The sequence below is a fragment of the Hyla sarda genome, chromosome 3 (assembly GCF_029499605.1).
Source record: "Hyla sarda isolate aHylSar1 chromosome 3, aHylSar1.hap1, whole genome shotgun sequence".
NCBI lineage: Eukaryota > Metazoa > Chordata > Amphibia > Anura > Hylidae > Hyla > Hyla sarda.
The window spans coordinates 348,542,073-348,568,155 of NC_079191.1; the positions used below are offsets into that span (position 1 = coordinate 348,542,073).

General features: G+C 45.4%; 1 protein-coding gene across 1 annotated transcript in view; it reads right to left on the minus strand.

Moving 5' to 3' along the window:
• The window catches only part of MTR (5-methyltetrahydrofolate-homocysteine methyltransferase), a 110,007-nt gene that overhangs the window by 43,263 nt on the left and 40,661 nt on the right, over positions 1-26,083 (minus strand). Inside the window, exons 9-19 of the mRNA XM_056567527.1 lie at positions 25,583-25,683; positions 24,139-24,200; positions 23,634-23,701; positions 23,453-23,532; positions 15,773-15,885; positions 15,119-15,259; positions 14,803-14,988; positions 5,213-5,392; positions 4,630-4,746; positions 1,934-2,074; positions 1,505-1,594 (exon numbers count right to left, since the gene is read on the minus strand). Of these exons, the coding sequence (XP_056423502.1) occupies positions 1,505-1,594; positions 1,934-2,074; positions 4,630-4,746; positions 5,213-5,392; positions 14,803-14,988; positions 15,119-15,259; positions 15,773-15,885; positions 23,453-23,532; positions 23,634-23,701; positions 24,139-24,200; positions 25,583-25,683 (1,279 nt within the window). The remainder of the gene's footprint in view (positions 1-1,504; positions 1,595-1,933; positions 2,075-4,629; positions 4,747-5,212; positions 5,393-14,802; positions 14,989-15,118; positions 15,260-15,772; positions 15,886-23,452; positions 23,533-23,633; positions 23,702-24,138; positions 24,201-25,582; positions 25,684-26,083) is intronic.

A 26,083-nucleotide genomic window follows, 5' to 3' on the forward strand; every position in this document is an offset into this window, starting at 1 on the left:
CAGGACAGTGGGTTGCCAAACTGCAACTTCCAGCATGCCCAGACAGCTAAAGGCTGTCTGAGCATGCTGGGAGTTGTAGTTTTGCAACATCTGGAGGGTCACAGTTTGGAGACCACTATTACAGTGGTGCTCAAACGGTAGCCCTCCAGATGTTGCCAAACTACAACTCTCAGCATGCCTAGACTGCCCAGGCATGCTGGAAGTTATAGTTCTGTAACATCTGTCCCTTCAGATTTTGCAATTTTCATGACATTTTTTAAAATTGCTGCTCTACTTTGAAGCCCTCTGCTTTTTTCAAAAAGCAAAAATATGTCCATTTTATGATGCCAACATAAAGTGGACATATTGTATTTGTGAATAAAAATAAAATGTATTTGGAATATCCATTTTCCTTGCAAGCAGAGAGCTTCAAAGTTAGAAAAATGTAAAATTTTCCAAATTTTCATGAAATTTGGGGATTTTTCACCAAAAAAGGATGCAAGTAACGCCGAAAATTTACCACCAAAATAAAGTAGAATATGTCACGAAAAAACAATCTCAGAATCAGAATATTCGGTAAAAGCGTTTGAGTTATTAATTTGTAAAGCGACGGTGGTCAGAATTGCGAAAAAGGGCTCAGTCCTTAAGGTGAAAAAAGGGCTGCGTCCTTAAGGGGTTAAAGGAGAACTCCGGAATATAAAAATTGTCCCCCATACTGCCGTCAGTAAAAAAATAAAGATGTACATACCTTCCTCCGCTCCCCTGGAGCCTCTGGTAACCGTCTCCGCCGCGATCCACTTCCTGGTTGCCGGTGGTCGGCGAGTCATACTGCTTTCAACCAATCACCGGGCGCAGTGAAGTCCCAACTCGGCCGGCGATAGGCTGAGCGGGAGTGTGAGAACGCTTCAGGACACAAAATCCTTCACTACACTGGCACCTGCTGACGAGGCCGAAAATGTCACACTGCCGCCCAGCCTATCGCCGGCCGAGTCGGGACTTCACTAAGGCCGGTGATTGGCAGTATGACTTGCCGACCACCAACAACCAGGAAGAGGATAGCGACGGAGAGCGGAGCCGGTTACCAGAGGCCCCGGGGGAGCGGAGGAAGGTATGTACATTATTTTTTTACTGCCGGCAGTATGGGGACAATTTTTATATTCTGGAGTTCTCCTTTAAGGTGAAAGTGGGCTTGGTCCTTAAGGGGTTAACCATAGAATGTTAAAAAAAAAATTGTGAGGGGGTAGGTATTATCGAAAAAAAAAAAAGGAAGTTTGCTACTTTTTTTGAAGGGGGGGGGGGTTTGTTCTTGCAAAGCGCACTTTATGGTAAAACTGGCATGTTCTCTTTACTTGGGTCAAAAAGATCAAAACAATATCCACTAACATCAGACTATGGAGGATAGCTATAGAAATAAAGTATCCGAGGAGCATCCAAAAGCAAAGAATCACACAGCCCTTGCAGAACCAGACAGCAGGCTGTGCTAAGGACTAACACATTGTATTCCCCCTACTTTCCATTTATTTACCTTGACAAGTGCATACTCTAGTCTCTCCTCCACAGACCCGCTCCTCCACTCATCAGTCTGAATCACCTTTTTACCACCTTTAGCTGTGGTCTAAACAGGGAAAAATTTACATAAAGCAAAGTAGAATTAATTGTGCAATATTAAAAGGGTACTCCGCTGCTCAGCATTTGAAACAAACTGTTCCGAACCCTGGAGCTTGTGACGTCACACCCCCACCCCCTCAATGCAAGTCTATGGGAGGGGGCGTGACATCTGTCACGCCCCCTCCCATAGACTTGCATTGAGGGGGCGGGTGTGATGTCACGAGGGGCAGTGCTACAACATCACAATGCTCCCGGCACCGGCTCCAGCATTCGGAACAGTTTGTTCCAAACACTGAGCAGCGGAGTACCCTTTAATGTATATGATCTGAACACTGAAAATTTTTACCTGTGCGTATTTTAAAAGCTTCTCTGTTGATTCAGGATCCTTATTCCAAATGAGATCTTCACATAAATGCAGTAACTCTTTATCAATGTCATCATAGACGGGGAGGTTTCCTGCATTTACTATCCCCATGTCCATGCCAATCTAAAGATGAAAAAGTCTATATGACATACCTGAAAACTCCTTCACCATAACACAAAGATTTCATCACATGACTAAACAGATTTTTAGGTTGCATCAATGTGAATAAGAGCTTGTGTAATGACAGTCCATTAGAAGGCACAACTTTGCTGAATTTACGCATTTTACAAATTTACGCATTTGTTGCCCCTATTATGAAGATGGCTTATGGAGTAGGATAACCTTTAAGAGATATGCTGGAGGCCACGTAAAAGCTTTTGCCTAATCCTTGGCAACATACAAAAGTGTTTACAGCATGACAATTGGATTGTAGATTCGTCTTAGATTTTTAAGCCTTCAAGGTAGAAAGGGTGAAATCTGTAGGTTACACAAGTATTTTGCTGTGGACCTCTGGTGAGATCAGTGTGAACTCTGCCTTAAATGAGTTTCCCATCTCATTAAAGGGGTTATCCAGGCAAAGACGTATTTTTTCTATCAACTGGCTCCAGAAAGTTAAACAGATTTGTAAATTAGATATAAAAAGTAGATACCAGAAGCCTCTAGACGAATACCAAAAATGGTACATGATAATTATAACATTATGTAAAATGAAATGGAACTGTGCTTCACTTTAATGATGAAAAAAAGAGATTTATTATAAAATTAGTGTGCAAGATGAATAGCATTAATAAAAAAAAAAACTCCTTCCACAGGGCCCTTGTGGGGAGGTAATATAAAATAATAGAATACAAAATGATCTCAAACAATATGGAACAAAATAATCTCAAACAGCCGCTATAAAGTTGGATCATCCGCTAATCCGATATTTGGTAAACCGGCATAGTTCAATTTTTCACTCCGTAAATGTATAGTTCAAAATATGATCAAGGACACCTCATATATTTTCCAGCTCCAGCAGATGGAAACAGTTCATGGTATATAGCCGTATGGCTGGACGTCCGAGAGACAGATGGTATCTGCTGTAGAGGCTGTATACAGCGCTGGCATGCCCTGCAGCGATGGGCCCGGTTGCCACAAGCCTAGGAGAAGTCGCTGGTCACGGAGATAGATGGACTGCTCCGGAGATGAAAAGACAGCCTTGGCGGTAGATGGATCTGCTCCAGAAGTAAAAGCAGCCTCTCGGCGTCTGTGACGTCAGCCAGGTGAGTAGGATGCGGCAAGGTGGAATACTGGATTTGCAGAGTGGATTTACAGAATGGATTTGTAGAGTTCACAGAGCTTAAAAGGAATGGTGTCCAGGATATGAGGATGTGGTTAATGGATAGAGGTAGTCGTGCGGCAATTTTCCCTCTCCTCTATCTAGAGGAGTGGGAAAATTGCCGCACGACTACCGCTATCCATTAAGCACATCCTCATATCCTGGACACCATTCCTTTTAAGCTCTGTGAACTCTACAAATTCACTCTGTAAATCCAGTATTCCACCTTGCCGCATCCTACTCACCTGGCTGACGTCAGATGCAGAGAGGCCTTCCACGAGGCTGCTTTTACTTCTGGAGCAGATCCATCTACCTCCAAAGCTGTCTTTTCATCTCTGGAGCAGTCCATCTATCTCCGTGACCAGCGACTTCTCCTAGGCTTGTGGCAACCGGGCCCGTCGCTGCAGCGCATGCCAGCGCTGTATACAGCCTCTACAGCAGATACCATCTGTCTCTCGGACGTCCAGCCATACGGCTATATACCATGAACTGTTTCCATCTGCAGGAGCTGTAAAATATATGAGGTGTCCTTGATCATATTTTGAACTATACATTTACGGAGTTAAAAATTGGACTATGCCGGTTTACCAAAGATCTGATTAGCGGATGATCAAACTTTATAGCGGCTGTTTGAGATTATTTTGTTCCATATTGTTTGAGATCATTTTGTATTATATTATTTTATATTACCTCCCCACAAGGGCCCTGTGGAAGGAGTTTTTTTTATTAATGCTATTCATCTTGTACACTAATTTTATAATAAATCTATTTTTTCATCATTAAAGTGAAGCACAGTTCCATTTCATTTTACATTATGCTATAATCATCATGTACCATTTTTGGCATCTAAATTTTTTCTCCAAATATCTATTTATTATTTGTACTTTTTTTTTGGAGTAAGTACATTCCATATAGCCTCGACTAATTTCTTTGTGAGCTGCACATTCCATTCCTCTATTTTTTTTGATTTGTAAATTACTTCTAGTAAAAAATCTTAATCCTTCCAGTAGTTATTAGCTGCTGAAGTTGAGTTGTTCTTTTCTGTCTGACAACAGTGCTCTATGCTGACACCTCTGCTTGTCTCAGGAACTGTGCAGATTAAGAGCAAATCCCCATAGCAAATATCTAATGCTTCAAACAGTTCCTGAGACAAGCAGAGGTGTCAGCAGAGAGCACTGTTGTCAGGAAAAAAAAAAACGAACAACTTAACTTCAGCAGCTGATAACTACTGGAAGGATTAAGATTTTTTAATAGAAGTAATTTACAAATCTGTTTAACTTTCTGGTGCCAGTTGATATAAAAAAAAAAAAAAAAAAACTAAACCTACTTATCTATGGGGTTGAAGATTTCTAATACTTACCTTAATAGCATGGTATAGAAATACTGAATGCATTGCTTCTCTGATAGCATCCATACCTCGAAATGAGAAGGAAAGGTTTGAAAGTCCGCCGCTGACCTTAGCTCCTTTCAGAGTTTCCTAATAGAGAAATCATTTTTAATAATCAGCAATGATAGATAGGAAAATGGATCTAGTGTACTTTCATTCTAAGACATGTATCAGTGGTGCTGTTCATACAAAATGTCCTTGTTGCAGTTCTTTCATAACCAGCATACTTCCAAACAATGAAATTTAGAATAAAAAAATAAATAAAAAAAAATTGTGGCAAAATCACGGTGTCCGGATTAACTCAGAGGACAGGCGGAGGGTCCCTCCAGTAGCCTACACTAAGGGAATGTAGATAAAACAGCATTGTTCAGTGTATGGGGACTAAAAAATAGTGAATAAAATGTAAAATAAATGTGAGTAGTGCTTTTCCAAATAAAAGTTTGAATAATCCCAACCCCCCCCCCCCCCGTTTACCATTTTTAACAAGCGGCAATAAATGTGTCAGCTTGTTTCATTCATTTGAATGCTCTTAAGGGTAAGATCTTTTGCTACTTACTTTTATTGTTTTGATAGCTTCAATGAAGTATATGGCATACTTGTCATGCTCCTCCATGCCGGTACCAATCGTTAAGATATTTGGATCAAAAATTATATCATTGGGGTTAAATTTCAATTTATTAACCAGGAGGTTGTATGCTCTGGTGCAAATTCTGACTTTATTTTCTGCATCTGTGGCCTGTGTGAATTGAAATAAATATTATTTTACACATTTACAGGGGCAGCACATCTTAAAGGATGTTCTGGCATCTGGAGTAAACCCATTATTCTACACATTATTATATTCCAAAAAGGGCCACAAAAAGTGGTGCATTTCCATAATGCATACATATACTGCTAATCCATATAGCATAAACACGTGCAGAATGGGTCCTCAGGTCTTATTTTATCCATGTCTGAAGTAGGTCTGGGCAGTATACCGGTTCATACCGAATACCGAAATTTTTGTGCTGCACGATAAGGAGATTTTTTAACACTTACCATAAACTCTCTTTCTCGAAGGATCCATTGGGGGACACAGACCGTGGGTGTATGCTGCTGTATCTAGGAGGTGACACTATGGCAACAAGAAAGTCGGCTCTTCCCAGCAGGATATAACCGCCTCCAGGCCCTGAGGGAATCAGTTTAAGTACTAGAGCAATAGGAGAGGACCGACAGGTCAAGGAAAAAACACGAACTGTCCGAGAACAGAAGAAAATATATAACTGAACACATCTTCGGACAGAGAACCAAAGAGAAACCCAAAAGGGGCGGGAGCTGTGTCCCCCAATGGATCCTTCGAGAAAGAGATTTTACGGTAAGTGTTAAATAAATCTCCTTTTCTCTATCGGCTCCATTGGGGGACACAGACCGTGGGACGTACCAAAGCCGTCCCTTGGGTGGGCAGATAATCAGTCAGGCAGACGGCTGTTCCACTGCCGCCTGCAGCAGTTAACGGCCCAGACTAGCATCAGCCAATGCGAAGGTATGAACCCGGTAGAACCAAGAGAAAGTGTGCAAAGACGACCAAGTAGCCGCCTTGCAATCTGCGAGGCCGAGGCTTTGTTCTGGAGAGCCCAGGATGCCCCAACAGAAGCGGGTAGAATGAGCCACAACCCTGAAGGAAGGAATCTTCCTCCTACAGTGATAGGCTTCCAAAATAGCAGACCGGATCCACCGAGAAGTGGTGGCCTTGGAAGCATGCTGTCCCTTACGACGCCCTTCCGTAAGGATGAAAAAGGAATCGCACTGACGAAACGAAGAGGAAAGAGAGAGGTAATACCTAACAGCCCAAACCACATTCAGTTCGTGGAGTAAATGCTCCTTAGGATGAGAAGGAGCGGGACAAAAGGACGGAAGAACAATGTCCTCATTGAGATGAAAGGCCGAAACCACCTTAGGCAAAAAGGAAGGATCTGGCCAGAAAACAACCTTGTCCTGGTGGATCAACAGAAACGGAGAATGGCAGGAGAGAGCTGCCAATTCAGACACCCTCCGGATGGAGGTGATCGCAACAAGAAACGCCACTTTCCAAGAAAGGAGGCGGAGAGACCTCTCTAAGGGGCTCAAAGGGTTCACCCTGGAGGGCACTCAGAACCAGATTCAAATCCCAAGAAGGAGAGGGTGACCGATAAGGAGGAACAGCATGCGCCACTCCTTGAAGGAAGGTAGAGACATGAGAATTAGAAGCCAGAGGCCGCTGGAAAAGAATAGCAAGGGCCGAAACCTGACCTTTAAGGGAACTGGGAGACAACCCCAGTTCCAAACCCAACTGCAAAAAGGAGAGAAGACGGGGAACCGAGAAGGTTACAGGGGATAAGTCCTGAGCTTCACACCAACGAAAAGACCGCCAAGTACGGTGGTAAATTCTTGCGGAGGAGGGCTTACGAGCCCTGAGCATGGTGTGAATGATTTGGGAAGAGAACCCGTGGGCCCTCAAAACCGCGGTCTCAACCACCACGCCGTCAAGTGCAGCGACTGTAAATTGGGGGTGGCAAAGAGGACCCTGAGAGAGCACGTCCAGAAGGAATGGAAGGCGCAGTGGAGCGTCATCCAGGAGCCTGACTACGTCGGCATACCACGACCTTAGGGGACAATCTGGAGCTACCAGAATGGCGGGGACGGCCTCTGTTTTGAGCTTCCTCAGAACCCTGGGAAGGAGCGGAAGTTGAGGGAACAGATAGGGTAGGGCAAACCCCTCCCAAGGAATTACTAGGGCATCCATGGCCAGAGCCTGAGGGTCCCGGGACTTGGACACAAAAGGAAGGATCTCACGATTGTGCCGGGACGCAAAGAGGTCCACGTCCGGAATGCCCCAGAGGTCGCAGAGTTGCACGAAGACCTCTGGCTGTAGAGACCACTCGCCGGGGTCGGGTGAGGACCGACTGAGGAAGTCCGCTTCCCAGTTGAGGACCCCCTGAATTTGAATCGCCGAAATGGCCGGAACCTTGCTTTCCGCCCAGATGAGAATCTTGGTCACCTCGGCCATGGCTGCCGAGCTGTGAGTGCCACCTTGACGATTTATGTACGCCACGGCCGTGGCGTTGTCCGTCTGGACGCAGACAGGACGGAACTGAAGCCGGGACTCCCGATGAAGAAGACAAAAAAGAACCGCCCGTAATTCCAATATGTTTATCGGAAGAAGGGCCTCTCGGGGGAGAGCAGAGTCCCTGAACCGTCCAATCCCTGAACACGCCGCCCCAGCCCGACAGGCTGGCATCCGTTGTAACTACCTGCCAGTGAAGAGGAAGAAATGACCGCCCTTGGAGAAGAAGGGGGGAGCGGAGCCACCAGAGCAGAGACTGACGGACCCTGCGAGGGAGAACAATCTGACGTTCGAGGGAAAGAGGAGACCTGTCCCACCGAGAGAGAATCGCCAGTTGAAGAGGGTGGTAACGAAACTAGGCAAAGGGTACGGCCTCCATAGTTGCCACCATCCGACCCAGGACTTCCATACAAGTGCGGATGGAGACTGAGACCTGGGTTCGAAGGGAGCGGACCCCCGACAGAAGCGCCAGACGTTTGTCCGGCAGGAGGCAAATTCGGGCAGAGGCCGTGTCGAAGCAAAGTCCCAAAAAGGTTAGAGACTGGGTTGGAGAGGGGACTGACTTGTCCCGGTTGACCATCCACCCAAAGCGATCCAGAGTGTGGAGAGTGACGTCCTCATTCTCCAGAGTCTGGGCTCTGGTTGGAGCCTTGATGAGAAGGTCATCCAGGTAGGGTATTACCGAGACCCCCCTTGACCGTAACATGCCCATCACTGGCGCAAGGATCTTGGTAAAGACCCGAGGAGCCATGGCCAGGCCAAAGGGGAGGGCTACGAATTGAAAATGCCCCTCCAGAACCACAAAGCGGAGGTACAGATGATGGCCTGGAAATATTGGCACATGGAGGTTGGCATCCTTGATGCCTAAGGAGGAAAGAAACTCCCCTTGTTCCAGGGACGCCACCACCGAACTGAGAGATTCCATTCGGAAGTGGCGGATAAGAAGATGACGGTTGAGACGCTTGAGGTCTAGGATTGGTCGCACAGAACCGTCCTTCTTGGAAACCACAAAAAGATTGGAATAGAAACCCAGAAACCATTCCCCTGGAAAAGCAGAGACTGGAGAGCCTCTCGAAACTGCTTCGCCAGAGAAGGAGACCGAGGGGCCCGGGATCGAAAAAAGCGATCCCTCGAGAGGGAGGCGAATTCGATTCGGTAACCGTTGGGACACCATATCCCTGACCTAAGAGTCCTGAATGTGTGAGGTCCAGATGTCTCGAAAAAGTAAGAGATGACCTCCCACCCAAGAAAAAAAACACTAGTGGGGGCTTCACTTCATGCAGAAGTGGGTTTGCGGTTGCCTGCTTTGGGCGCAAACCGGCCGGACCGCTTGGTGTCCGACTTCCAAGACGGGCCCGCCCGGAACGAGGGAGCCTTCTTGTCCCACGAAGGCGCCTGCCTGGACCCTTTGCTGGAGACAAAGGTCCGAAGGACCGAAAGGAAGAGGACTTCCTTTGGGAAGTAGGGAAAGCCTTATTTTGAGGCAACAAGGAACTCTTACATCCCGTCGCCTCAGAGATATCTCATCAAGGCGCTTGCCAAAAAGACGGCCACCCGTAAAAGGAAGCTCAGTGAAAGACCTTTTGAAAGCGGCATCCGCATTCCAAGCTTTAAGCCACATAGAGCGGCGGAGAGCCGCTAGGTGACCCACAGCAAAGGCAGAACAACGGGCTGACTGCATGGAAGCCGCGCACAGGAAGTCCCCAGCTTTAGAGCATTGGAGAGCCAGAGCAGACAGATCCTCTGGGGGGGGATCCCGCTAAGATACCCTGATGGAGCTTTTGGCACCACTCCGACAGGGCCTTGGAGAAAAGGGGAAAGTACTTACCTCAGTCAGAAGAACTTACCTAATGGAGTCTTCAGTGAAGTCTTCAGTCAGCTTTTGTCACCTGCATCACGCCTGGATGCTATGCGCGAGCGAGGCGAGCAGGGAAAATAGGGGGACCCGGACCCATGAGGTACCAACCCAGGCGCTGACCATTGACCAGGGGGGGTGAACAGCGCATATACGCAATGTCTGTGCCCCCTATGCACGTCCCTATATTAGGAAAACAAAAAAACAGAAGACCTGGTCTGGAGAATTCCAGACCATGTCCACCTCTTTCTGACACTAAGCTTAAACTGATTAGCTCAGGGCCTGAGGGCGGATATATCCTGCTGGGAGGAGCCGACATTTTTTATTACCATAGTGTCACACCTCCTAGAGACAGCAGCATACACCCCACGGTCTGTGTCCCCCAATGGAGCCGATAGAGAAATAAACTTCAACTCGCCTCCCGTTGGTACGGTACCGGCCTCAACTGCTTCCTGGGGACGGGAACGTCGGACAGCAGTCAGCCTATCACCGGCCGCAGCGATGTTCTGCCTCGGCCAGTGATAGGCTGATCCCACTGTCATGTAAGAAGCCGGCTTCTTACATGAGTGGGTTCAGCCCATCACCAGCCAAGGCGGAACATCACTGCGGCCGGTGATAGGCTGACTGCTGTCAAACGTTCCCGTCCCCAGCGTAAGGCTGACGTAGGAACATGCGTTAAAGTTTATTTTGTTTACCTTTTGCAGCCCAGTCATAGGGATACCGCACAGTAGAGTGCCAGCGCCGGCGGCCCGCAACAAACAGGACGAGGAGGGCAGCGATTGCGGGTGACGTGAGTAGTACCCCGATGGGGACAGCGCAGTGCTGGGCTGATAATTTGGGGAGGGGGAGGAGGAAATACCGTTATATACCGTGGAACCGCCAAAAGTTACAAAAATATCGTGATACACATATTTGGTCATATCACCCAGCCCTAGTCTGAAGTACAAAAAATAACCCAAAAAGAAAACAAGATAAAGGGTGTATTTTCACTCAGGGTAACTCTGTGGCTCTAAAAACGGTCATTAGTGTCTGGGACATATTTTTGGCAGTATACTTTCCAAAAGTCTGCCATATGTTTGCCAGTAAATTGAGAAAAAAGAAAAAAAAAAAGATCTGTCAATTAAAGTTAGTACCGTATATACTCGAGTATAAGCAGAGTTTTTCAGCACGATTTTTCGTGCTGAAAACACCCCCCTCGGCTTATACTCGAGTGAACTCTCCGCCCTCAGTGGTCTTCAACCTGCGGACCTCCAGATGTTTCAAAACTACAACTCCCAGCAAGCCCGGGCAGCCATCGGCTGTCTGGGCTTACTGGGAGTTGTAGTTTTGAAACCTCTGGAGGTCCGCAGGTTGAAGACCACTGCGGCCTTCGACATCATCCAGCCCCCCCCCCTCTCACACCCTTTAGTTCTGTACTCACCTCCGCTCGGCGGGACGTTAGGGTGCGCTGGTCCGGTGCTGCAGGACTGTCCGGTGGGGAGGTCGTCTGGTGGGATAGTGGTTCCGGGCTGCCATCTTCACCGGGAGGCCTCTTCTCCGCGCTTGCCTTGACGACGACGCAGAGGGACGTTCATTACCAACGTACCTCTGCGTTGTCGTCAAGACAACGCCTCTATTCCGGGCCCGAAGCGCGGAGAAGAGGCCTCCCGGTGAAGATGGCCGCCTGGAACCACTATCCCACCGGACGACCTCCCCACAGGACTGTCCTGCAGCACCGGACCAGCGCACCCTAACGTCCCGCCGAGCGGAGGAGAGTACAAAACTAAAGGGGGTGAGGGGGGGCTGGATGATGTCGAAAGCCGCAGTGGTCTTCAACCTGCGGACCTCCAGAGGTTTCAAAACTACAACTCCCAGCAAGCCCGGACAGCCGATGGCTGCCCGGGCTTGCTGGGAGTTGTAGTTTTGAAACATCTGGAGGTCCGCAGGTTGCAGACCACTGTATCAAACATTGACAAGCGGTGATGATGAAGGTGGGGGGGGGGGGGACTGATGAGATGTGGTGATGATGACAAGGGGATGATGAAGGGGGGGTGTGGGATGACAAGGGGATGATGAAGGGGGGGTGTGGGATGACAAGGGGATGATGACAAGGGGATGATGACAAGGGGATGATGACAAGGGGATGATGACAAGGGGATGATGACAAGGGGATGATGACAAGGGGATGATGACAAGGGGATGATGACAAGGGGATGATGACAAGGGGATGATGACAAGGGGATGATGACGGGATGGGTGGGATGATGACAAGGGGATGATGAAGGGATGGGTGGGATGATGACAAGGGGATGATGAAGGGATGGGTGGGATGATGACAAGGGGATGATGAAGGGATGGGTGGGATGACGGCAAGGGGATGATGAAGGGATGGGTGGGATGACGACAAGGGGATGATGACAAGGGGGTGTGGGATGATGACAAGGGGATGATGATGGGGGGGTGTGGGATGATGACAAGGGGATGATGAAGCGGGGGTGTGGGATGATGACAAGGGGATGATGACAGGCGGTGATGATGAAGGGGGGATGATGACAGGCAGTGATGATGAAGGGGGGATGATGACAGGCAGTGATGATAAAGGGGGGATGATGACAGGGTAATGATGATGAAGGGGTGATGATGATGGGGGTGTTAATGACGGGGGTCTAGATGATGACAGGGGGGATGATGTATTTCCCACACTAGGCTTATAGTCGAGTCAATAACTTTTCCTGGGATTTTGGGGTGAAATTAGGGGCCTCGGCTTATATTCGGGTTGGCTTATACTCGAGTATATACGGTAGGTTGTAGAACAGACAGTTGTTTTCCAATTGAGTGACAAATAACTGTTTTATGGCTGATGAGAAGGGCCAAGAACCTGTGTGTGAACAAAGCCTATAGCTGGGAGTATGTATTTAAAGGGGTTATCTAGAATTAGTAAAAAATATTGCTGCTTTCATCCAAAACCCATGCCAAGTTATGTGTCGTATTACCCCGCTGTGGTACTGTTTTACATAGAAACATAGAATGTGTTGGCAGATAAGAACCATTTGGTCCATCTAGTCTGCCCAATAATCTGAATCCTATCAATAGTCCCTGGCCCTATCTTATATGAAGAATAGCCTTATGCTTATCCCATGCATGCTTAAACTCCTTCACTGTATTTGCAGCGACCACTTCTGCAGGAAGGCTATTCCATGCATCCACTACTCTCTCAGTAAAGAAATAATTTGTACAATGTAAGTTTTATCCTGTAATCCATGTACTAGTTTAGTAGCTTTTCTCTGAACTCTCTCCTAAATATCTATATCCTTTTGAAGATACAGTTTCCAGTAGGGTTCTGTACAGCGGCATGAGCACTTTTATCTTTCTACTGCTTATACCTCTCCCTATACACCTATTTCATGCTGCTCTATGACTGACTGTCTACCCACCTTCAAGTCTTCTGAAATCATGACCCCCAAATCCCTTTCCTCAGATACTGAGGTCAAAACTGTATCACATATTCTATAATCTGTCCTTTGGTTTTTTTACGTGGTGCATTATCTTGCACTTATCCACATTAAATGTCATTGTCCAGAGTTCTGACCATTCCTCTAGTTTCCCCAAATCCTTTTCCATTTGGCAGATCCCTCCAGGAACATCAACCTTGTTACAAATCTGTGTGTCATCAGCAAAAAGACCAATACCTTACCATTAAGACCTTCTGCAATATCACTGATATACATATTTAAAAAATTGGTCCCAGTACAGATCCAAGAGGTCCCCACTGGTAACAAGACCTTGCTCTGAATATTCTCCATTGACTACAACCCTTTGTTGTCTGTCACACAGCCACTGCCTAATCCACTCATCAATATTGGAGTCCAAGCTCAAAGACTGCAGTTTATTGATAAGTCTTCTATATGGGACAGTGTCAAAAGCCTTACTAAAATCTAGATAAGTGATGTTTACTGCCCCTCCGCCATCTATTATTGTAGTCACCCAATTAAAAAATGTATAAGATTAGTTTGACATGAATGTTGTTTTTTATCTTGGAATTTCCCCATTATTAATGTCAGACTCACTGGCCTACAGTTGCCCGATTCCTCCCTACTACCTTTCTTGTGAATGGGCACAACATTTGCTGATTTCAAATCATCTGGGACGACTCCTGTTACCAATGATTGGTTAAATACATTTTTTTAATAGTGGTGCAAGACATCTAACAACTTGCAATTGCAGCGGGTCTCAACAATGAGACCCGTTGTAATCTAAACTTAAAAATGTCAAACTTTTTTTTTCGAATGACAGTTCTGCTTTATGTAGGATTTGCTTTATCTATAAATATATGTGTATAGCTACACAGCCACAGAGTGCAAGCAGATTTTCTATTGCAGATTTACTATTACTGGTGCAGGTTAAACCAAATGAAACTAGAGTTTGTGGATTGCACCACATTTACTATGTTTCTGTCAATTTTTTCAATGCTTTGCACCCTGTCTGACAAGGGGGCGTGACCTAGCAAATAGGGGCTTGGCCTGCCATAAAAGGGGCATCTAAGAATTAGAAAGTTTTAGTAAATCTGGGCCAGTGTATGACCACATTCAGAAATTAAAGGAAAACCCTGATCACCCACACTAAACCCAAATACACTGGCTTATAGTGTGGGTGACCAGGAATCCAAAGAGGGGCCACTTACTATAATCAGTGCTGTGGTACCCGAAATATTGGCTGGCGAATTTCCCCTTCTGAATTCATGGAGACACGCGCAGGAGGCAGGGTCCCGTCAGCTGGTCGCCCCTGCTTCTTTCAGTCTTCTCAATCAGCCATCCCTTTAGTTAGCATATTCTGTGACTCCATGTCCTAGTGACGTGAGTCACATGTCACGTGAGCTCTACGCTCTGTCGGGAGAGAGTCTGTCTGCACTTTACCGAAAGAGCGCAATGCTCACGTGACATGCGACTCACGTCTCTAGGACGTCGCGTCGCAGAATATGAATATGAAAGACTGAAAGAAGCAGGAGCGGCCAGCCAGCGGGGCCCCGCCTCTGAACGCACCTCCCTGAATTCAGAAGGGGAAATTCGCCAGACAAAATTTCAGGAACCACAGCACCGATTATACTAAGTGACCCCTCTTTGGATTCCTGGTCACCCATACTATACCCCAGTGTAATGGGTTTAGTGTGGGTGATCAGGGTGACAGTTTTCCTTTAACTATAAGATATCACTAATACAGACAGAAGTCTTACCTGCCCAACTTCATCAAAAGCCATGACTACTACCGCTGCTCCAAACTGTTTTATCTTTTTAGCTTTTGCAAGAAAGTCTTCTTCTCCCTCCTTCAGACTGATGCTGTTCACTATACATTTTCCTTGGCAACATTTTAGTCCAGCCTCAATCACACTGAAGTTGGAAGAGTCGATACACAGTGGTACCTGTGGGGTAAGTAAACAAGATTAAAATATTTTATACAACATCTTCTTAATGTGGCAAGGCTACATATCTCATTACTCTCTCTCTCTCTCTCTACATCCCAGTATAGAAAATACAGCAAAATAAGTTTACCTTAGCAATATCAGGTTCCGATGCAATGTAATTACAAAATCGCGCCATGGCTCTGGGGCCGTCCAGCATTCCGTCATCCATATTAAGGTCAAGGATTTGCGCACCCATTTCTACTTGCGCTTTTGCAACTGTCAATGCTTCCTGTTAAGAAGACATAATGCTAACATTTAAGACTACACAAGTCATGTGGCTTGTATTTAGCCCATCAATTGTCAGTTTCCTACTTTATTTGAAAGGCCCTATGATGATAAGAAGATTGCAAAGGAAATATTACTAACTTTACTAACTCTTCATTTTCTAATATGTATAGGTGTGCCATATTATATCAACATGAAACATATAAGGCCTCCATTACATATGTCTGTCTTCAGTTTTTGTTTTTTTTTCCTCCAGAAGGAAAATGAAGCCAGAACTGATCCCATTCATTTAAATGTTCACAATCATCCGGTGCCTCAGTTTAGACGCCCAATGATTGGACTGCATTCCCCTGTCCGGCAATCACAAACAATGGACACCTGGTGATGCACAACTGATGCAATTCTGGCATCAGTTATGGCATCAGTTGCAGCAATTTTCACCCAGTTTCGCCAGAGCCAGATGCAGGATATATGTAACTCTAGCCTTAGATGTTGTACACCTTAGATGGTGTCTTACCTCATAATTTCCAGCCATAATCAGTTTGGCAAATCGTCTTGACCCTGCCACATTACATCGCTCCCCAATGTTAACAAAATTAGTATAAGGCCCCATTCTAAATGGTTCCAATCCTGTGAAAGTAAAAAAAACATTAGATGTTAAGGATTAGATTTATAAAAGGTATCGATGGGACAAAATACAATGGCACACAATGTTTTACACCAACTTAAAAAATCATGTTTTTCAGTTGCTGAATAATTTCATGATACAGAGGTTCCTTAAGTTACAATGGCCTCAGGTTACAATACTGTCAACATGCCATGGTCTTCCCTGGACCACTGTAACTTAAAACCATACTCAACTTACAATGCCATAGACCGTCCGGATCCATGGCATGTATGAATGGCTGGAAGATCTGATCAATCAGAACAGGTATTTTACTTGTAGAGCACCCATACTACTGAAGTGCATGTACTGATTGGCCAAGTAGTGCATTTTTTCACCCTGAAGCGCAGTACTACATGCCCTATGCTGCCCTTTACCTGTTGCACAATGAGGTGACCCCTTGAAAACCAGGTAAGGCCAGCTTCATTTTGTTTTTCTGGTACACTCTGGTACAGGACCTTATGAAAGTGATTTGTACCTCCTAACAGCTCTTTCCCACTTTTACATATAAGGACTCGCTCTAGCTGTATTACATTTCTTTTTATTTTTGTTTATTTTGATTTTATTTTGGGTTAACATTTGGGGAGCTTTAGAATCAATTACTAGGGGCGTGGCTTGGCGCTTGCCGGAGATGGCTGCTTGATCAGAGAGCTCCGTGCACTGCAAGCAACTACAGCGACTTACTGCCCGTTTTAAGAAGGATATTTGCGCCAAACCCACCTATTCCATTGCATGATGGCATCTAGAACTAGAAGGAGAGGAAAAGCAAACCCCAGACTCCGCAAACTTACAGATTTCTACCTCGCGGCTGACCCGGGTGATTTCCAAGATGGCGCGGGCCCGCGCTCTCCTGCTAGTGTGGAGTCAGCGGGCTCCCGGAGACATAAAGAGGCGCTACCCTCCTCCGAGATGACAACCGGAGGAGCACGTCTGCACCCCCGAGCCCATTACCTGATGTTCGGGAAGGTGGGAGCTCACTTCTCAGCTCCGGAAGACGCGGCCGTGGACTGAACGGTACGGGGCTGCCGGCCTCTGCGCCTGCTTCACCACTCTCGGGCAGCCCTGCTAAGCAGAGACAGCGACTACATTCAGAGGACGAACAGCAAGGGGAGGAGGCGAGTGGCTCTGATACTTTCATTGCTGACTGTCTGGCGAGTCATCCCTCCTCTAATGCCCCAGTTACTGAAGTGACTTTAAAGAACATGCTTATGGCTCTCCGCCAGTCTATACATGTGGACGTAGCAACCATGCTGTCTCCAGTAAAAAGGGATATAGTGGAAGTACAATCCAGGGTTAATCATATTGAGAACAAGATGGGAGAGTTGGTGTCCTCGCATAATGAGCTGCTGGATGCACACTATGAGGTGGAAGACTAGATACAGCTAATGAGAGCAAAGATGGCGGACCTGGAAGACAGGTCCCGCCGGAATAATATTAAATTCCGTGGTGTGCATGAAAGTATACCACCATCAGCATTGAAGAAGTTCTTGCAGGACTTTATTAAAATGGTCCTTCCACACAGCACTGAGATTGATATGGTGATTGACAGAGCTCATAGGTTCCCGAGACCCAAACACCTTGCGGATGATGTACCAAGAGACGTATTGGCTCGGATCCACTATTTCCATATTAAGGAAGAGCTTATGGCGGCTGCAAGGAAGCCTTTGGAGTTACCTGGGGACTTTAGCAAGATTTTATTGTTTACTGATTTGTCTGCAGCAACCCTTCAGCAACGGCGCACCTTAGCGCCCATTATTGCAGTGCTTCGGGACCATTACATTTTGTATCGCTGGGGGTTCCCGGTTCGCCTCCTGATACAGAGAGATAACAGCATGCACGTGGTGCGCAACGTGGAGGAGGGTGCCAACCTTCTCCAGCAGTGGAACTTACCGCAGCCGAGAGATCCACTCACCACCAAGAAACCTCCTTCAAGAATCGCTGAGGAATGGAAAAGAGTTGGGGCTGCAACTTGAGGGCCTTTTTTAGTTGCAGTGCTGGCCTTTGGTCGTACGGCTGTTCTGGCTCAAGTGAACTATGCTCCCTCTCCAAGATGGGCTTATCTGTTTTTCTCAACAGGTTTACCTGGTTTTTCTCTTTTTTGTTGGCACATACCTGTTGTTGTTTTCTGTTTTTTTTTGTTCTGTTTTAGGTGGACTGCCTTACTCCAGCATGGATCCTGAGATGTGTCTTTCTGTATGGTATTCATTATACTCTTCGTATATAGCAATACTGGGGATTTACTATGGTAATCTGTTTTTCATCCATTAATGTTAATGGGCTTAATAGCCCACAAAAGAGGAATTATTTGTGGAATGAAGCAAAGCAGTTAAGGAGTGATGTATTGTGTGCGCAGGAGACGCATTTAATTAAGAAAGATTCACACAGACTGTGTAACAGGTTTTACCCTCACATATTTCAGGCACATGCGAACAGTAAAACTAGAGGGGTGATGATTGCCATTAAGCATACTATTGCATTTCAGCTTAAAGAGGTAGTAACAGATTCACAAGGTAGATATGTTATAGTGGTGGGTTTTTTAAATAATGTTTTCTACACATTGGCCTCTGTGTATGCCCCTAACAGGGGTCAGGAGAGGTTTCTACGCAAAGTACTATCTAGAATTGACAGACTTCGCCAAGGAAGAGTTATTCTCTGCGGAGACATTAATGCAGTGGTGGACAGGGAATGGGACTGCACAGGGGGTCGCATCTTAGGCCCTCAAATATAAAAGACGTATTATTGTCCTCAGACCTGCATGATGTGTGGAGGGCGCACCATCCCTCTGAAAAAGATTTTACTTTTCACTCAGCGGCCCACAATAGCTATGCTAGACTCGACATGTTTCTGGTGGACAGGAGTGTGTTGCTTGATGCTATGTCATCGTCCATAGACTTAATTAAGTGGTCTGACCATGCCGCTATTGCTCTGACCCTAAAAGAGAGTGACAGGCTCCCGCTCACATATTTGTGGAGGGCTAATCAATATATAATAAACCATCCGGATTTCTCTAAAGTAGTTAACAGGGACCTGGAGGAGTATTTCCGGGTTCATGACAACTCGAAGACTAACATGTTCTCTGTGTGGAATGCCCACAAGGCATTTATACGAGGGACTTTCATCAAGCTAGGTGCCCAACTTAAGAAGACTCAGAGGGTAGAGATTACTAATTTGTTAGATGACATGTATAGATGTGAGGGCCTTAATAAAACTTCCCCGTCTGAATTGCTGGCAAGTAACCTTAAGGATCTGAGGCGCACTCTTAGAGAGCGATTATTTGTAGACTATGAACGAAAAGCCAGGAAAATGAAAGCGACCTTTTATGCTTGTTCTGACAGGGCTGGGAAACTCTTAGCGTCACGCATTAAGGCTAAACAGCTTAAATCCACTATTCCATTCCTATGGGATAGTGATAAAAAAGGGAAACTGGTAGACCCTAAAGCAATGGCGAATAGGTTTCAAAAATTCTGTGTGTCTTTATACAACTTGGCTTCTGATGGATCCACGCCTCAGCCTTCTGAGGATACCATTAATGCGTTTTTAACATCTGTCAACTTGCCAAAGCTCACATCCACCCAACTTAACAGACTAAATGAGCCCATCATGTTGATGGAACTTGATAATGGGATACGTTCCCTCCCATCTGGTAAATCACCAGGACAAGATGGGCTCACCAACGAATACTTTAAGAAATTTGCCCCTATTCTGCGTGCCCCCATGTTATCGTTTTTTACGTTAGCGATAATGTCTGGGTCCTTTCCAGAAGAAAACCAGAGGGCTCTTATTGTAACTCTTCCTAAAGCTGAGAAGGAGCCGGACGTCCCCCAAAACTTTAGGCCCATATCTTTGCTAAACTGTGATGCAAAGATGTATGCCAAATTAATTGCAAAACGTTTAGCTAATATATTGCCTAGTCTAATCAACCAAGACCAAACAGGGTTTGTTGTAGGACGCCAGTCGTCTGATAACTCTCGGAGAGTACTTAATCTAATACAATATGCTAATCACTATACCTTGCCGGCTGTCATGGTAGCGTTAGACGCCGAAAAGGTGTTTGATCGCCTTCACTGGGACTATGCGTTCGCAGTCCTGGGTAAACTAGGGTTTCAGGGCGACATAGTTAAGGCCATTAGAGCACTATATTCGCACCCTTCTGCCCAAGTCTTCACTAATGGGACCCTATCTGACCCTTTTGGCCTGTCCAATGGGACCCGACAGGGGTGCCCTTTGTCCCCCTTACTCTTTATAATCTCTTTAGAACCATTGGCACAGGCGATGAGGGAGGCAGATACCATAACTGGCATCAAGGTTGGACATGTAGACCATGTAGTCTCCTTATATGCGGATGATATCATCTTGTCCCTGTCTAACCCTGCGGTGTCCCTTCCGGCTGCACTGTCATTATTACATAAATTTGGTCTTACATCTTATTATAAGCTGAATGAACTAAAATCCCAGGTCCTACCCCTAAATTTACCCCCTCAGTTGTTAAATGATTTAAAGCTCCGTTATCCTCTAGACTGGCAACAACATCATATCAAATATTTAGGCATCTCCCTAACCTCCCATGCACGATCCCTACACTTAACTAACGATGTCCCGTATTTCAAAGTCCTGGAGAGTGACTTACAATCCATTGGCAAAGTAGAAATCTCATGGCTAGGCAGAATAGCTGCATTTAAAATGTCAGTTCTCCCTAAGTTGCTATATCTATTCCGCACTCTACCCATTAAGCCTCCTCTATCCTTTTTCACCACGGTGCGTACTCCAGTATCGTCCTTCATATGGGCCAATAAGAAGCCAGGAACTCCGTATTGCGTGGCTACTAAACATAGGAAGATGGGAGGTTTGGGGATTCCTGACCTACGCAGATACCACACAGATACGATTATTTCCCTATTGAGACCATGTTGGGAAAGGAGAACTGATGTTCACTGGGTACAAATTGAGTGCTTCTTGGCGTCTATACATGACCCCCGAAGTATAATATTCTTACACGCCTGGCGAGTTCCCACCTCACCTAGGAAATCTTTGTTTACGACTGCAGCTCAACAATGTTACGCCTATGCACAACAGATTAGGACTGACACTTCATTTACTGGGAATAAAATGGCCCCATTTTCCATACTTTCCTTGGTGGTGGAAGATCTTGATGTGAAGAAGTGGGTAGACAGGGGTATTCTTCGAGTGTCAGATCTATATGAGAATGACCAGTTGTGGCAATATTCAGATCTAAAAGCTAAATTTGGCCTTCCTACTCAACTAATATTCCCATATCTACGTATTAAAAGTTTTTTAGTTGAAGCATGCCGAATTGTTCCGCCGATGAGCCTTAGTTTGGTGGAATATTTCTCTAAACAGCTTAAAGGGCTCAAACCCTTATACGAGGACTTGTCCTCTAGTGGTCCACTGGGGAAGACACCGTATATGAGGGCGTGGGATTTGGAGTTGAACCTGGAGCTGCCTGTTGAGAAGTGGAATGGGGCATTTAAACTGGTCTCAAAGTCCTTAAAAGCTGTCTCCCATGTAGAAGCAGTAGTCAAAACACATCTTCGGTGGTACTACACTCCAGCTCGACTCCATGTTATGTACCCCTTAAGCTCGGATAGGTGTTGGACGGATTGTTCTCAGAGAGGTACTCTATTGCATGTGTTATGGGCGTGCCCGAAACTTGCACAATACTGGAAAGAGGTAGGGAGTTTGTTGAGTGACATAATAGGGGAACCTGTCCAACTTACCCCTCAGACAGCTTTATTACTAATTGACATGCAAGATTTCCCTCCCTTTGTAAGAGTCCTTTTCTGTAAAATTCTGGTTTTGCCAAAGATCTTAATTACTCGTAACTGGAGAAACACAACCCCCCCGGTTGTAGGATCTTGTGACTATGATTACACATGTCTGCACCTTGGAGGAGGTCTGGGCGACAGGTCAGGGTAATTTTCCTGCCCATAGGGTGACATGGGAAGCGTGGATTGTCTTTACATCTAGGGGTGGGCCAGCATAAACCAACACGGCTCTACAAGAGGGATTGTTGGTCTCTTCATCTCTGCTTCCCCCTCCCCTTACCGGGGTGTGGGGAGATGTGGGGAGACACTAATTGGCAGATAGGGGATGCGGACTTCCCAGGGGATTTAAAAAGAGGGAGTAGGGGGTTAATTGGTAGCACTCAATACTACATCGCTATACAGTGTTTAGAGTTTGGAAATGCTAGAAGGGTATTAATCTGTAGCCTTAGGATCCAGAAGAAAGTCACACCTATAGTGTAACAAGTTTATGGACATGCTTTTCATTTACTTGTCTGATATATTTGAACACCACCTTTGATGTTTTTAGTTCTGTTATGTTTCTTTTTACTGGCTTACTTGACCATGTGTTTCGAGGGGCAGCCACTCCCTCCGTGGTTGGGCAGATGTGTCAAACCGAGTGTATGCTGACATCGAAGCGGGAGGTAGTGGCGGAGTGCAGCCTTCTTGGCTTTATGGTCTCTGGCTTTTCTTTAATCTGTATTAAGCCTTGTATTTTGTATTTTATGTGTTGCATTATGTAATACAATGCTCCTTATTGATATGTACAAACTTCAATAAAAACTTTTGAAACGTAGAATCAATTACTAGTTTTCCATATCCCAAATCCCCTGCTTCTCCATACATAGCGTTACATAAAATTAAGCGCCTGACTAATGTTACCAATATAAAGGTAACCTGTCAGGTTAGATATGCTGCTGTTCTCAGCAGTCTGTCACTTTCGTTGATATGAATAGTAAGTTATGGGGACTTTGAATGACACTACAAGCTTTACAGTCTAACAGGTGGGCAGGGGAAGCGGCATGAAGAGAATCTGCTCCCCTTCTGTCTGGCAATGCTGGCCTGTAATGCGTGCTTTAAAAGGAAAGCTCTCCTAACTTACTATACAGCATATATCAGCAATAAGTGACAACAACTGAAAATAGGCTGCTGTTCCCTTTAATAAGAAAACCGCTAAGTAATAGCTATGTACGCAACTTCCCAAAGTTCCTCCAAAAGAGTTTCACTTTTGACACAGGCATCTCTTCAAAATGTAAACAAGAGGGAAGACTAAACTCTATTCCAAGATTAAAAAGTTATCCCCTATACACAGAGAAGGCGACAATGGATTGGTGAGGGTCTGACCACTGTGACTACCACGATGACAAAAACTGAGGTAAACTTGAGTTTTGGAGCACACGTTTGACCACCGACCACCATTCACTAGCTATGGATTTTCCAAACATTGCAAAGTTCAGCACTTGGCAATGTTCAGAAGTACCATCAACTGTGCTAAATATCCAGTGTATGCAGTATATATACTGAACACCGGTGACTAGGGGCACTGTGTGTGTGATCTTTTACTGCAATGAAAGAAGTGTACTGTACATACCATTGTACACCCTGTCAAAACAATATCCTCTGACAATAATGTAGAACACATAGCAGTATTTATGCTCAGTATTCAGAACCTACACAACATTTCATCACAGTCCACAAGGTTTTTGAGAATAGTGAATAATTCTGTACATACCAGCAAGCACCATGTAGCCATCAAATACAGTAGAGGGAGGAACCCTTGGCTTGCAATGCTTCACTGCTTCTGCAATTTCTCTAATAAAGCAGAAATATAAATAATAAATAGGAAGAATTCTCACTACTAACATACTAAAAAGAAACGTTAAAAAGAAAAGCTAGATTTTCTATCGTTTTACCTGATATGTGCTGGGGTAGTTCCACAGCAGCCACCAACAATATTCACCATACCATCCATAGCAAAATCCTAAAAATGAAATGAACATTATTTTGTACTGTCAGAAAGAAAAAAAATATAATAATAATAACAATAAAACACATTAAAAAACACACTTAAAAGGGAAGGCTCATCTATTTTATTTCCCCAGCAACAAAGGAGTATAATACAAAATAACTAAAGTGACCAATCTATGGCAGAATTACTTAACACAACTTAAAGACATGTACCATATTTTGCTGCGCAACTGCAGCTGTGTATTTTCCTACCCATTGAGGTCAAAGGGTAGCAAAATACACAGCTAATTTTGCTACCCATTTGCCTTAATGGGTAGGAAAATACACAGCAAATATGCAGTAAAATACAGCATGTGTGACCGTGCCCTCAACTTCCAAACTGTTACTTCCGACAACAAAAAGTCACATATAGCACATCATTCAAGCACTACGAACAGCAAAGCAGTTTACCTTAATGTGCTTAGCTGTCACTTCTGGCGTCTCATCATAACCACCAAAGGTGTTTGGGAGACCTAAATGTATAAAAAAGAAGTTTCATTGTATTTGTTTTATATTTAAATTGTATTTCGTGGGTTGACAATGTAGGTGTGCTGGGGTACCAAAAAGACGCCAGTACCTAAAGAGTGACAGCAATCTGGAAAAACTTTGAGATATTGTCTGGACATGTCAAAAGTTTAAATCGCACTCAATCATGAGACCCGCAGTGATTTCGAGTAACAACTCGCTCTTCACTACCCGACTCATTCACTGCATGTGAATGAGTTAGGTTTGGGTGACAGAGTGGAGGGAGGCGCGCGCTTCCACACACTTCACCTGGCTCTAACTTTACATGGTGATTGGAGGGGGTCTAAACTTTTGACATGTCTGGAAACATGTTAAAAGTTTTTCCAATCAACAGTAATGCTTTAAATTTACCAAAAACCAGATTTAAAAGGCTATCCTCAGAAATGGCCATCAACATCAGTGGGCTCTGTTTAAAGGAGCAGTAGAACTTGTACCACCTCCACAGCCCCTTCAATGATTTCTAGCACTGAAAGCATGAAATGGCTGTTTCAATCATATACCATATTTATCGGCGTATAACACGCACTTTTTAGGCTAAAATGTTTAGCCTAAAGTATATGTGCCTGTTATACGCCGATACACCCCCAGGAAAGGCAGGGGGAGAGAGGCCGTCGCTGTCCGCTTCTCTCCCCCTGCCTTTCCTGGGGTCTAGAGCCCTGCTGCCGGCCCTTCTCTCCCCTGGCTATCGGCGCCGCTGCCCGTTCTGTCCCCCTGACTATCGGTGCCGGCGCCCCATTGCCGGCGCCGATAGCCAGGGGGAGAGAAGCGGCGCCGACAGCCAGGGGGATAGAAGGGGCAGCAGCACCCATTGCCGGCGCCACTGCCCCGTTGCCTCCCCCCATCCTCGGTGGCATAATTACCTGTTGCCGGGTCCCCTACGTCGTTGCTATGCGCTGAACGGCGCGGCGCATGACGTCAGTCTATCGGCGCCGGCAATGGGGCGCCGGCACCGATAGTCAGGGGGACAGAACGGGCAGCGGCACCGATAGCCAGGGGGAGAGAAGGGCCGGCAGCAGGGCTCTAGACCCCAGGAAAGGCAGGGGGAGAGAAGCCGGCAGCGACGGCCTCTCTCCCCCTGCCTTTCCTGGGGGTGTATCGGTGTATACACGCGCACACACACACCCTCATTTTACCATGGATATGTGGGTAAAAAACTTTTTTTACCCAAATATCCTTGGTAAAATGAGGGTGCCTGTTATAGGCCGGTGCGTGGTATACCCCGATAAATACGGTAAGTGCTGCGGCCCCTGCTAAAAATTCAACTATTATACCAATATTCACTACAGCCAAAAATAAACAGATTATCAGTATACAACAAATAAATATTTACCTGCATTTGGATAACAGATAACATAGGAGGTTGTACATTTCCCAATGGCTTCAATAAATGGCCTCATATCAACAGCTCCCAGAGCACAGTTTAATCCAATGCTAAGAAATATAAGAAAACCAAAAATTCATTCTCTGGAGTAAAGAATGTATTAACATATAAACCCATAAATATGCTGAAAACAAGATTTCGTACTGGTATAAGAGAAATTATAATTTCATAAATGTATTTTCAAACTGAAATTAGAAAGGGGACCTATTGAAGGCTACACATATCTCCCTAAAATAACTCCCAGACAAGTCTTACTCAGGTTTTCAGAGTATGAAATGTTTTTCTTTGTATAATGAGAATATCTCCAATATACAATTCAGCAGCGTGACTGTGACATTAACATACGTTTGACAAGAGACATGGCAAAAATTTTCCAGTCAGAGTCCCAATGTCATTTTTAAACAGAGATATATTGGGTAACTTTACATTATACAAAGAATAACATTTTCT